The sequence below is a fragment of the Octopus sinensis genome, linkage group LG2 (assembly GCF_006345805.1).
Source record: "Octopus sinensis linkage group LG2, ASM634580v1, whole genome shotgun sequence".
NCBI classification, from domain to species: Eukaryota; Metazoa; Mollusca; class Cephalopoda; order Octopoda; family Octopodidae; genus Octopus; species Octopus sinensis.
Genome location: NC_042998.1, coordinates 61979554 through 61993829, shown reverse-complemented (window position 1 = coordinate 61993829; position 14276 = coordinate 61979554). Strand labels below are relative to the sequence as shown.

Below are 14276 nucleotides of genomic sequence, written 5' to 3'. Positions count from 1 at the left end.
ATTCTCATTTCCTTTTTTACTAAGAAATTCACACGTTAACACTTATTCACACACACACACACACTCTCTCTCTTTCTCTCTCTCTCTCACACACACGCGCGCGCGCGCACACACACACACATACACATACACACACACACGCAGTGTCTGCATTTACAGGTCCATTTCTTTCTCACCACATAAATGAATATCTACGTTTTTAACTTTTTTTTTTTTGATACATCTTATTCTCTAATAACCAAACTTTACGATATTTTATTGGTCCATTTACCTGTTTTGTCATTACTACACGTTTGTAGTTGTTGGGTTATCTTTGAGGGAAATTCTTATCGGTAATTATGTATCCTTTTATTTTTTTATGACACCTGTTGGACATTGTGACTGATTGACCAATGAAATGCGTTCAGAGCAATACCTTCCCACTATTAACCGCACACACACACGTATACTTACACAAAATTATATTCACACTGAATATCTACATGCAGAGAAACATACATACATACATACATACATACATACATACATACATACATACATACTACATACATACATACATACATACATACTACATACATACATACATACATACATACATACATACATACATACATACATACATACATACATACATATATAGATTCAAACATACACACCACACACACACACACACACACATGGATACATATAACATAAAAATAAACATACACACGTTGATTCTTAGAAACCCATATTCAAACGTATGTATGCGTAGGCATAAAAACCCGCCTATTTATGTATAAATAGAGAAAGCTCGTCCGCTTTAGACAATAGTCCGAAAGTAATCCTACAAGGAGAGCAAGTTAAACAAAGTTTACTCTTAATTAATATACAAATATATTGAATATTATATTTATATATCTTAGTCTACAACTTGGACAAAATATTGACAAAAATTTACACTCTTGATTAATTTAATTTAATTTAATTTATTTCGAAATTTATCTCATTCTAAAAGGAAGAAAAAAAATCTCGAAAAACTTTACCAATTCAAAAACCAAGCAAAAGCAAAACCTGTTTTTCTATTTATTTGATATAATTTAAAACCAAAAAAAGTACATCGGTTTTGCTGAATCTTACAACAATTTCAAAATATATATTTTGATTTCTTGATTGAGAAAAAACAAAACAAAAACATTCTTTATATTTATATAAATATTTATATAACAAAGAATCTTGAATTTTTAAAAGATTTGCCAAGAAGTAAGTTTTATAATATGACACTGAAAGAGAGAAGCTCAACGTTCCGGGCCAGGTAAAATATATTTAATATATTTTAATTAGATTTTGCTTGTTATTTAAATTATAAATTTCTTGTCAGCCTTTCTGGTGATTTTTAGAGAGAACGAATTGGAGAGGGCACTTGCTCTTGGTTTTCACAGCGGGGTTCCTCAATTATCCCTAGAGGTCCTCCCGTATCAGGAGGATTCCATCTCTATCATCCTCCTCCCCACCTTTTTATTTAAAAAAAAAAAAACTTTCTATACTGTGTATATGTCCCTTCTTTTCCACTGTATACCGTGTAACATGACCCCCACTTTTTCTTCTTTTTTTCCCTATCATTTCATTATATGTAAAATCACACACATCATATTTGTCTTTATATTGTCCCCCCTCATCCTTCGCCCTTGTGGCAAATAGATGAAATCATCATCATTATCGCTATTATTATTATTATTATTATATTATTATTATATTATTATTATTATTATTATTATTTCGTTGTTATTGTTGTGTTAGCCCCGAACTTTGTCTTTCATCCTTTCGAGTTCAATAAAATAAATAGCAGTCGATGTATTCGACTAACCCCCTACCCCCAAATTTCAGGCCTTGTGCCTAAAGTGGAAAGGATTATTATTGTTGTTGTTTTATGTATTTAAAAAAAAATAATAAAACATATCCAAGACTATCATGTTAGCAGTGATCAATTTGAAATCTTTGCTATTAGAATTTATCTAAACTTATAAATTCTACTGTTTCTACTGAAGCGTCACTAAACATCATAAAACGTGTGTGTATATATATGTATACACGCACAGACATATGTATATATAAACGCATACACACACACGCACATGTATGTATATGTATATGTATATATATTATATATACATAATATATATATGTGTGTGTGCGTGTATGTATATTATATAAATATACAAACAGATACACACATATATACATGTATATCTATCTATCTATTTGATTTGTGTGTGTCCATGTATGTATGTGTATGTATGTATATGTGTGTGTGTGTTTGTGTGTATGTGCGGTACCTTCCAATTTTACTTTGTTATATATATATATCAATGTAAAATGTGTGTGTACATGTGTCTATCTAGTATTGATTTGGCAACCTGTTGTCTATTATTGCCCATAGCTACTTTACATCAGGTCATTTTTGTTGTCCATAAACGACGTTTTAGTTTATGATGAAATGATTTGAACACCTCAATTTGCTTCATTCTTAAACCATACCACTGTCTTATGACTGACTATCGGCCTTCACACACACCGACCCTTTAAAATACATTCTACCTGATCTGGAAGTAGAGTCGATGACCAACAAGCTTATCAAAATACTTATCAGAAGTCTATTAGAGTAATATACCTACACTGAATAATTGAGTAAAACACACAAACGAACATACTCACACTCAGACATATATGTACAACTGAGTATGTATGTAATTAAATGATGTTCATTCATATAATTTTTTTTTTTTTTCCGTTATAGAATAAATCTTATTTGTATCTCAAATTACCTTAAATAAAAATAAAATCTTGTGGTGTCATTTGAAGTTTTCGATCCTATGTGACACATTTAACTCTACAAACTCAAATGATTACACATACACAAACACATTGTTTTAAATAGTGATTGAAATTAAAATCTCGATGTGGGGGATGAACTCCACGTCAATGTTGAATTATGCGAGCTATTTTTAATTTTTAACAAAAATAATTTAGATTGGGATTGACCTCCTCGTTCGAACTGGTGCGTGAGAAAATAGATTTCGTCCCTGACCTTGTGTCTATCGCGTAACTATCGGCTGCATTATGACTTACGTCTACGAGTAGTTATTGTCTGTTGTGTATTATTGTCTAACGCAGTGGTTTTCAACCATTTTTTTAATAATGGATCCCTTTGATTACTATGTCAGCCATTCTATGTTTATTGATACTTCTTTCCTATTTGGGTTTTTCCCTCATTTACTTGTGTAAGTGCAATGGCACTAAGAGAACATGTTGAACTATGTAAAACATCAGAAAAAGCAACCTAGCAAGCTGTTTCTTGCAATAAATATGCCTAGAGCAAACTTTGGACCCCGATTGAGAGTCTCTAACTTATAGTTACTGTCATCTGTGTAACTATCGTCTGTTCTGTAACAATTGTCTGTTGTGGAATTATCGTCTGCTGTGGAGTTATTGTCTTCTGTGTAGCTATTGTCTTCTGTATAGTTATCACCTGATAAACTATTATCGTGTACTGTGTATCTATCGTATGCTGTGAAACAACCATTTTCTATGTAGCTACCGTCTATTTCTAGGTGTCGTTTGCTTTAGTTGCCGAAATTAATAAATTATTATAACGGAAATTAAGACAAACAATGAATGGCAGCGATTTTGAAAACTGTTTAACAACACTTTCCAGTTATTTCGACGAAATATATGCAAGCGTTTCTATACATAAATGTATCCATAATAAATATCACACATGTAACATGTTTATGTGTACTTCTTCTGTAACTCATGTCTATTATGTGTGCTACAAATAAATGGATGTCAACAACGGAGCGTCTAAGTGTGACTCGGACTGACAGAAATGTCAGCTAAATCTCCCTCAGATTACTCTTTACTATTTTGAAAAAGAAGTATATGTTGCGTAATATGGTCAGGGAAACAATGTCATTGAAAACAAAACTTTCACGACTGGAATTATAAGTGTTTGACCAGTAGTTAACCTGCTGCTAAATAAATGTTCACACCCAAGGATGTCCACAAACTAAATGTTGCATTTTATGTATGTATGTATGTATGTATGTATGTATGTATCTATCTATCTATCTATCTATCAATATATGCATGTATATATGTGTGCGCATATATATACATACACACACATATATATATTTGTATATGCGCGTGTTCTTGTGTTTGTTTCTCTTCGTTTAAGTTTATGTTGCTGTAACATAGGGGTTTGGCAAAAAGAGGAAACCCCCAGTATAGATTTTATGGATTAAATGTTTTTGTTTTTTTAATGAGAAAAAATAAAGTGTAATACGAGGAAATTTGGCTGCCATTTCCAGCAGATACCTTGTTGGATCATAACATCCACTTGTCTTTAATATATGTAATCGATATGATTTACAAGCACGATACACATGAACATGTTGCATGTATATGATATTAATTATAGATATGTTGATATACAGAAACTCTTGCACATATTTCGTCGAATTCTAAGGAAATGTAAGCAGTTTTCAAAACCGCCGCCATTCATTCCATTTCTATTTTTTTTTAAATAAATGTTTGTAAACATTTTTCCTTTTAATTATTTAATGATGGTATCTCACAATAATAAAACTAATTGTGTTAAACGGAAAATAAACGGACTTTAGAAGACAAGTAACGATCGTCTGCTTCAGTCATTTTTTGGCACTGCAGACGACGTGTTTTTTTTTTTTTTTTTTTTGTCTTATACATTCACTCCAGGACAGTCCTTACTGCGGATGACATTATACATCTGTTTCAGCAATAACATTATGCTACATATAAAGGTAATACTTTGAAGACACTTCTTAAGCAACTACTCATTATATGCCTGATGTTTTCTGCAGACATAGTCAGTATTTTCGAAGCGTCTGGTGGAATGGTGGGGCGTCTAAATATATGGCAATGTAACCAAGACATGTGTTTAGCTCATGCTGGTATCGTTCTCAAATTTAACATGTAAGAGTATACACAGCACAACTTGGTATGCAGAATATTACTCCTCTATATATCTCTGTTAATGTGGATCTAACCAGCCATTCTGGTGTCACATAGTACAGTACCAAGCACTCAGGACTTATTGAAAAGTGTTACACCTACATGTCTCTCAATTTAAGGTGGATCTATTCACTGATTCTATTGTCACATTGTACAATATCAGGCACCAAGCATTTCTTAAAAAGTTCGCCTTCCAACTTGCAGGATGTTGCTTGGCTTATTCTTGAGCTGCTAATACAGGTAATGTGTTTCTGATACTGTTGTTTAAAATATTTTTCTCTGAAGAAGCCATACATCTTAACCTGAAAAAATTAACTGCATTGATCTGAGATCTCTTCTACAATTTTCTTTCCGAGAAAGAAGAAAAGTTGTCCAACTTATTATTTCGTGTGTGCTAGTTGATGTTAAGAGATTTTGAGAGATTTAATGTAAAAATACATGATTTCCTCTGTGGGTAAATTTAGTGTTCCAAATATTGTTGGTGCCAGTGGCGATATGGTGTTCTTAGAATGAAACTTTAGACTGACATATTTTAAGTTTGTATAAATATTCTTTGGTTACTCCCTGTGTGTGTATATGTATGTATGTATGTATGTATGTATGTATGTATGTATGTATACGTACTATATATTATATATATATATATATAATATATATATATATATATATATATATATATATGTATATATATATATATGTATATATATATATGTATTATATATATATATGTATATTATATATATATGTATATATAGTATTATATATATATATATATATATATATATGTGTGTATATATATATATATATATATATATATATATATAATATATAATATATATATATATATATGTATATATGTATGAATACGTGGAATTGAGTGTGTACATACATACATACATACATGTGTGTATGTATGTATGGTCATAGTCAGAGACGATTATGGAAGGATGTATAAAATATGTACATGTATCGATATTATATATATATATATATATATTATATATATATATATATAATATATATATTATATTATCTCCAATGTTTATGTAATTGTTTTTGCTATATATAATTGTGAACATATATACATATATGTCAGTGAGTGTATGTATAACGAGTGTATACATAAACACTCACATATATACATACGCGATTGCTTTCTGCTCCTTGCAGAGCTTGACCTCTTGTACCTAAAAAGGCTCTTTCCACACACACCCATTGATTTGTAGGTATGAACCTGACAAATACGAGTCTTCCCCTACAAAAACGTTAATGTCCGGTCCATTCACCCACTTTTTTTTATTAGTGAGAAGATAAAATAAAGTTTACATCTATTCAAAATTGTTCTATCTGTGCAAATGGTGTCGTTGAAGTTTGAAATATTTAAAACCATCTTAATTTTTATTTGCCCTCACCTTTTCCTCTGTCCCCACAAAGACACCTAGAATATATTGGCAGAGGTAAAGAATACGCATACCACCCGTTTTTGGCGTAACAAAAACCCTAACTCTAACCTAACCTTAAACCCTAACCCTAAACCCTAACCCTAAGCCCTAACCCTGAACCCTAACCTTAACCCTAAACACCGGTTATGTGTGTTCTTTACCTTCGCCGATACTCTTTAAGAGAAACCTAATGTTAGACCCTTATGGGTCCATTACGGGTTCGTTAAAAATTATTTGAAATAAATTGGTTATACTTCTGTATTACACGAAATATCTTTATTCCTTTCATACAATTCTTAATAACATTTCATGATAAAAAATATAATAATAGGATTTTTTAAATATTGATTGACGATGTGGGTCCACCCGAATGAAGTAGGAATCAAACGGATCTATAATAAAAAAAAAAGAAAAGAAAAAAAGGTCAAGAACCTCTGTGAATCGCCCTGGAAAGCTAAAATCTCGAGATGAGAGAAAATGTCACGTAAATTCTGTAAAAGAAATAAAAATAAAGGAATAGTAACTTAGATAAAATTTCTTTATCTGCGTAAAAACATGTAAGGTTAGACAAGGGAATGAAATGGGCGAGGTAATTCCCAAAACAGAGAATGACTGGGGTGGAGAAGACGAGGCTTGTATAATACTGTTAACCTGTTATATTATCTGGGTGTGGCTGAATGTGAACAGAAAATTTCAGGATCAATATTTTTTTCCTTGTATGGTCAGAATTTGGACCGTCAACCTGCCAGACTACTTTAATATAATTCGCCTGTTATGATATAATCATATTTGATCATTTTTGGCATATATATGTTTCATATTTGTTGAACTCAAAGCAGAGCAAAGACTAAATTTGGGTCAGGATTGTGTTTTCCTTTTTCAGTTTTAGTACCTCTCGTCAGATTTTATCCGGGGATTATATTATAGGTTGGTCAAGGGCGCTGAAAGGATCGAAAAAGTTGCACATTTTATGACTAATCGAAGTACTGAAAGAGCGAAGCGCAGGGCTGTCTTAGCAACATTATAGGCACCTGAGCAAATCATTACACTCAACCCACTGACTAGCGAGGTCCCCAGAATACCTTTTTTTCTTTTCTTTTCTACTCTAGGCACAAGGCCCGAAATTTTGGGGGAAGGTGCCAGTAGATTAGAACTACCCTTGTACGCAACTGGTACTTAAGTTATCGACCCCGAAAGGATGAAAGGCAACGTCGACCTCAGCAGAATTTGAACGTTAGCACTCGGCGTGCTAACGTTTCTGCCAGCGAGGTCCCCAGAAAACCTATCAGATGACACTGGCGAAGAAGATACACATTTTTGAGCGATGGTTTTGGGTGCTTGAAGAAGTGAAGACAGTTAAATTGAAAGTGGAAGCACAGGCCATTAAAGGTGGCAAGAGGGCACATATATAGGACGTTGAAGGGACAGAGTATTCGTTGAAGGTTGCTGGCCTAAATATACAAACATAATGTCAGAGAAAATGAGCGGTAGGATTTTCACCAAATAATTAAGAATGTTAGATATTTAGAAGAAAACGTGATTATGTGTTTAAATGAGAGAGAGAGGAGAGAGAGAGAGAGAGAGATGGAAGCAGAAAGAGAGAGAGCGTGTTTATGTGTGTGCTAAGTTCAACAACCTTCTCATAAAATTTGGCATCGATGAAACCTCCGTCGTTACGATGTAAACAAAGAGGAAACCACAACACAATCGTCTTTACCTACCAGAAATAACAGCAAATCACTTGATGTTCTTTCAAATAAAAACGACATGCTGAATAATGTATTCCTAGAAATACTATTCCTGAAAATAAGATTGTACAGTCGTTGTAAGAAAAAACCTTTGATCGTGGGCTCTGTCAATCAACGCCGACCTTTTACCTAAACCGTAACAACAACAACAACAAACATCGTTTTAAAAGTGGCTTTTCAAACTTTTTTTGGCGCCATCTTTGTGACATCTTGTCAATGTCTATATGGCTTGATAACGTAAGTTGTGTACACATTATTGTTCACACAATTTTATTGATTTATATACCCACTTCCTCACTAAGTAATACTATAGAGCTATAAATAAATCATACACACACTTCTAGGTGCAATTGTTATGTCAATACATTCACGTGTATACACACCTACATATTACACACACCCACACACATATATATCGTGAAGTATGTGTGTATATATATATATTTGTATATACACACACATACACTATACACACCTATATATACATACATACACTATATATATATATATACACATTATATATCATATATATATACTAACACATACTCTCTCTCTCTCTCTCTCTCTATATATATATATATATAACACATATATATATACACACACACTATATTTTCACACACACACACACATATATATAAATACACATGCATGTTATATATATATATATATGTATGTATATATGATATGCATATATACATATTTAAACACATAGATACACATTATTATAGTATAGATGTATGTGTACATTTATGTATGTATGTACGTACGTATGTAATACTAAATTAAAAGAAAAAAAATGGTCACAACTGAAAAACCTTTATTCAAACGTCTGCTTGATCTGGGTAGAGCTGGAGTTAAACAACAGCAGCACTTAGAACTGTAACCACAGCTTTTTATATTCTGAGTTCAAATCTAGACGCAATCAATTTTATCTTCCAACCTGCCCGGTTCCATGGAGAGGGAAATAACATAAAGTTCAACGAGTCAAGTGCTGTTGGAGATTTAATATTCATATTATGCACTCTAGAAGTGAATATAGCAGGGAATCTGTCTCCAATAGGATGTTACGATTGTTATGGAAAACGTCTTAGACATTAGTGACATGAATGAAGTGGAACAATTTAAGGAGGGAACGGTAAAAAGCTCGTCACTTTCAAGGACAAGGCAATTTGTCTGGGTCGAACACCTGTACAGCGTACAACGGCTTGGCATGAAAATTTGTTTTGGTAAACGGTTGCCTTGGCAACAAACTCGTTTACACTTGCTACAGTCGTGTTTACTGGCTGCAGGTATTTACTGCGAAACTGATTACATCATGTTATTCAGTTGGGGTTGTTGCCGTTGTTGTTGCTATTAGCCCTAGGTCAACTGATCGATTACATCTGTGATCTACACCTTTCCAATCTAACGATAATCTTTCGTTATTGGTTGCCATTTATTTATTCACTTTTTAGATTGCGTATCTAGGAACGTTTTATTTATTGCATTCTTTCCCTTTTTAAAGATACCTGCACGTAATTTGAGGAATATTTTGCCTGCTTTTTCTAGCATTTTTAACGACTACGCGATTCAGTCTCCAGTATATATGTATATATATATATATATATGTGTGTGTGCGTGTGTACATTGATATATTTGCGTGTATGTGTGTGTGTGGCGGGGGTCACGCATTATTGTTGCTAAACCTGTAAGTGCGGCAATACGAGTCTCACTGGAGTACATTTAGTTACACGATTATGTTATTGACCGCTTCATATATCATGAATAGGTGTAGGTCAGGAGTGTGTCTTGTGTTAGAGGAAACATAAGACGCCAGATTAAAAGTATTGTGCATTAAATGAAAGCATACTTACACACATTTTATATCTGCGTGTATATATATATATATATATATATATATATGTAGAGAGAGAGAGAGAGTGTGTGTGTGTGTGACTGCGTATATTAGAGAGAGGGTGTGTGTGAGAGAGATGGATGTATAAATAAATCGATGGTCGGATGGATAGACATATAAACAATAAGTGTTAACTGGCTATCTTAAAGGTAGTACTTTGTTGGTAACAGGCTTTTATATAACCTGTGTATAATTTTACTTGAGAACAAAGGAGAAAATGGTAAAACTGAGAGGGTAAGTGACAGTTGAGAATCACTAATGTAGAAAATTCATCACTGACTGGAACAACATAGTTATAATTTCAGGATTCTGTGCCCATCCGTCTTTTCACTTACGTACCTTTTCTTTGCAAAGGCAGTAGGTAGTGATTTGATCGAGCTTTGGCTGCTATTTCTAGCCAATAAAGGTTCCTTTAGGGATTGTATAACTTCATGTTAGTGCTAATTATATAGAAGTAGGAATCAAAGCTTAGACCTTTTGGGTCTGTTTGTATATCATGGACTACTTTATCCAATGTGTCCATTATTTTTTTAAGACTATGAGTGTGTGAGTTGATGAAAATTTGGCTTCAATTTGTATCATTTGAGCGACCACGTAACGGAGTCCTATGTGTTTGTATATGACTTAAATATATTTTGTAATTTATTTAAGCAATTTCTTTTTTGTATGTTATCCAATAATATTATATTTGTTTTTACAAACGAAGTCCGTTATATTTTTGGAGATATAATAAGAAAAAAGAAAGAAAACATGACCTTACACACAAGATTTTTGGAATACCAATAATTGTAATTTTAAATAGAATGTACAATCATATTAAGGAGGGAAATATATATATGTGTGTGTATAGTTAGATTGAAATATAAGGCATAACTTTTTCAATTACTAATTTTATTATTATAAATAATTCAAACCCAACTTTTATTGTAATTAAACTAAAATCTCTCTTTCACGTACGCGCGCGCACACATCTTTCTGTTGTTTTTCTGTCATTTAATCTATAAGTTGTTAAAGTTGCATGGAATTCCCCTTTGCGATGTCACTGAATTCGTAATATTAATTGGTGTGACTCACTTTGTGAAACCATGCACAAACACAAGTAATATAATATGTCTATCTATCTATCTATCTATCTATCTATCTATCTATCTATCTATCTACATACACATATAATATTACATACATACGCCACACACACAATATATAATATATATATATATATATATATATATATATTTACACACATTATGTATATATATATATATAATATATATATATATATATATATATATAGTGTAATAATAAAATATATGCATACATATATGTACGTAATATATATATATATATATATATATATATATATATATATATAATATATATATATATGTAGAGAGAGAGAGAGAGAGAGAGAGAGTATACACATACAAATATACTCACACACACTTGTTGCTTCTAACAAAATAGTTACAGTTGTTCCGAACTCCATTGACCAATCCTTTTTTTCGCCCTCACCACTTTCTCTGTCTATCTATGTATCTGAATGTGTGTGGTGTGTGTGTGTGTCTCTCTCTCTCTCTCTCTCTCTCTCTCTCTCTCTCTCTCTCTCTTCCTTCTGCCTTTCTTTCTCCGCCCGTCTGCTTGTTTGTCTGTCTGTCTTATATATATAATATGAATTGTTGCGTAGGATGTAAACACTTGAAATTATAACAGACGAAGACAAGAGCGACAAAACACTTCTGTTATGAAAAACGATAGCTTTAGATTTGGTAAAATTTTGTATGTCTTTGTTTTATTTTTCATCATTCTAACAAATCTACATTTATTATTATTATTTTTTGTTTACGGGTAACACACCCCAAAATTGTGTCTGTGTTCCCAAGTTTTGTTTTAAACCACAGCACGCAAGCCTCTTTCACACACACACACAATCTCTCTCACTTCCTATGTATATACATTTTTCTGTTTTCTTTAAATTTTGATTCTTGATAAACTCGTGTTTTTCTTTGTCTTTACCTATAACTTATGAACATAATGTTTCAATATGTATGCCTATGCTTAAACATAGGTAATATACCGGTAGTGTAATGGATACTTATATCCCTTAGACGGCTATTTTAACTTCTAACTCAACTAACCTTATATATATATGCAAAGATAATCTGGAACTCGACAGAGGAAAGAAAACTCCGAATGACCCGTCCTTGTTTTCTTTGTATCGTCTATCTGGATGTTTTGCGTTCTTGTCCCATTTTGTATTACATATATATATATATGTGTGTGTGTGTGAGCGTCTGCTAATGTATTACATGTACCAAGTACTCGCGTTGTTGTTTTTTTTTTTGTGTGTGTGTGTATGTTCTTTTTGGGATTTACTGTGTATATATTATAGGTAAGGTAAAATCCAAGCTGTCTTCTTGAAACATTTGCTTATTCCAGTATTACAATCCAGTATGAATATCTATCTAACATTTGACATAAATTAGAAAAATGGGCGAAATAGAGAACACTGTGTATGCATGTATGTATGTATGTATGTATGTATGTATGTATGTATCTATCTATCTATCTATCTACACACACACTTAACGAGAGTGTGTGAGTCTGTTGTAAAACAATTGTAAAAGCCTTTTGTCATTCGACCTGCTTGAAATAGCAACCACGTCTCTCTGAAATCACCCCTCCCTACTTTTAAAAAACGCGCTAAAGAAAGGTCAGGCGCATTTGACAATCTCATAATCCTCCCAAAGAGGGGTTGCTCCCGTCTTGATTGCCTTTGACCGTAGGTCTGCTCATCCGGACATAACTGTGGCTGCACATCATTTCAAACTAAGTCATGACATTATTGTCTCCCTTCAGTCCATTCAAAGATGCGTATCTTGGATACTTCATAGGATTGCAATAAACTGGATCAGAAATTGGAAATAGGAACACTGTTTGGCAATGTCCAATTAGATATATCGAATAAGCACCCCGACCTCCTTTTCTAAAATTTCTTCGAATTCCCACGTTTTCAGCAATGATGATTAAGATTTAACAAAAGGGAAACAAAAAAAACAAAACATTTTACTTTATCGATCTGGAAGGGATGAAAGGAAAAGCTGGTTTGAAAGTATAATGTAAAGGGCCGCAACTTAATGCTGCAAAGCAAGCTCTAACGAATCTGCTTATCTTTTGCGACCACACTTTCAAACTCCTTACGTTCCTTTTGACATATTGTTTTGTATGCGACAAAATGGTACCAATGTGACAGTCAGTGAGTATTTGGTCACCTGGGATGATAAGGAAATTGTTGAAATATCAAATAAGCGTTGTTATATCACTTTTACAACAATATACAATATAGGCGTTCTTAAATGAAACAACTTTGAGAACTCTGTACAAAGTGATCAGATTTAGTTTTGTTTTACGTGACCAAATATTCAGATATTCTTTTCTACTCTAGGCACAAGACCCGAAACTTTGGGCGGCCAGTCGGTTAGATCGACTCCAGTACGCAACTAGTACTTAATTTATCGACTCTGAAAGGATGAACGGCAAAGTTGACCGCGGCGGAATTTGAACTCAGAACGTAAAGACAGACGAAATACTGCTAAGCATTTCGCCCGGCCTGCTAACATTTCTGCCAGTTCACCGCCTTACAAAATATTCAGACATTGAAAGGGACTTTATTTTCCTTTTATTAAAATGGTTCGCGGGCGTATAGTGTGTGTGTGTGTGTGTGTGGAAACAGTTCTAGTGAATGTGTTTATGTGGAGAAACACATGCACAAACATACTTTTCCATGACAAATGTTGATTATGGGAAGAAGCCTTTCCAAACTACTGGTTTTCTTTACACAGCAAATTTAGTTTTATTTGTTTAAAGTGTACTAAAATTGATTGGAACTGCCGAGCGTAATTTTGATAAAAGGGCCACTGACCTTTGGGTGTTTGGCTTAAAGCAGTGTTTCTCATGGAGGCGAACCCTTGTCCTCTTCGATGGTGGTGCTATGAGAATTGAAGGCGGGGAATGGAGCTAATAAATTGCCAATTTTAATAAAATTGAAATAGTTTAAAACTTTTTAGACTTGTCCGATACCACGGCGAAGAAGAACTGTACAGAGGCAAAGTATCGGTATTTACGAGGGAAGAGAGCAAATAATTTTACAATTATTTTTCT

The 14276-nt window shown here is 33.0% G+C and overlaps 1 protein-coding gene across 4 annotated transcripts in view; it reads left to right on the top strand.

Annotated features, from left to right (window-relative positions):
* The first annotated feature begins 1104 nt into the window (after nucleotides 1-1104).
* LOC115232331 overlaps nucleotides 1105-14276 on the top strand; it is a 36534-nt gene continuing 23362 nt past the window's right edge. Inside the window, exon 1 of one of the 4 annotated variants that reach the window (XM_029802156.2) lies at nucleotides 1105-1294. In XM_029802156.2, coding sequence (XP_029658016.1) covers nucleotides 1257-1294 — 38 coding nt within the window. In that variant the 5' untranslated portion in view covers nucleotides 1105-1256. Of the gene's footprint in view, nucleotides 1295-5051; nucleotides 5272-11785; nucleotides 11895-14276 lie in introns of those variants that run through there. The other 3 variants (XM_036513824.1, XM_029802158.2, XM_029802157.2) reach the window with 3 other exon arrangements.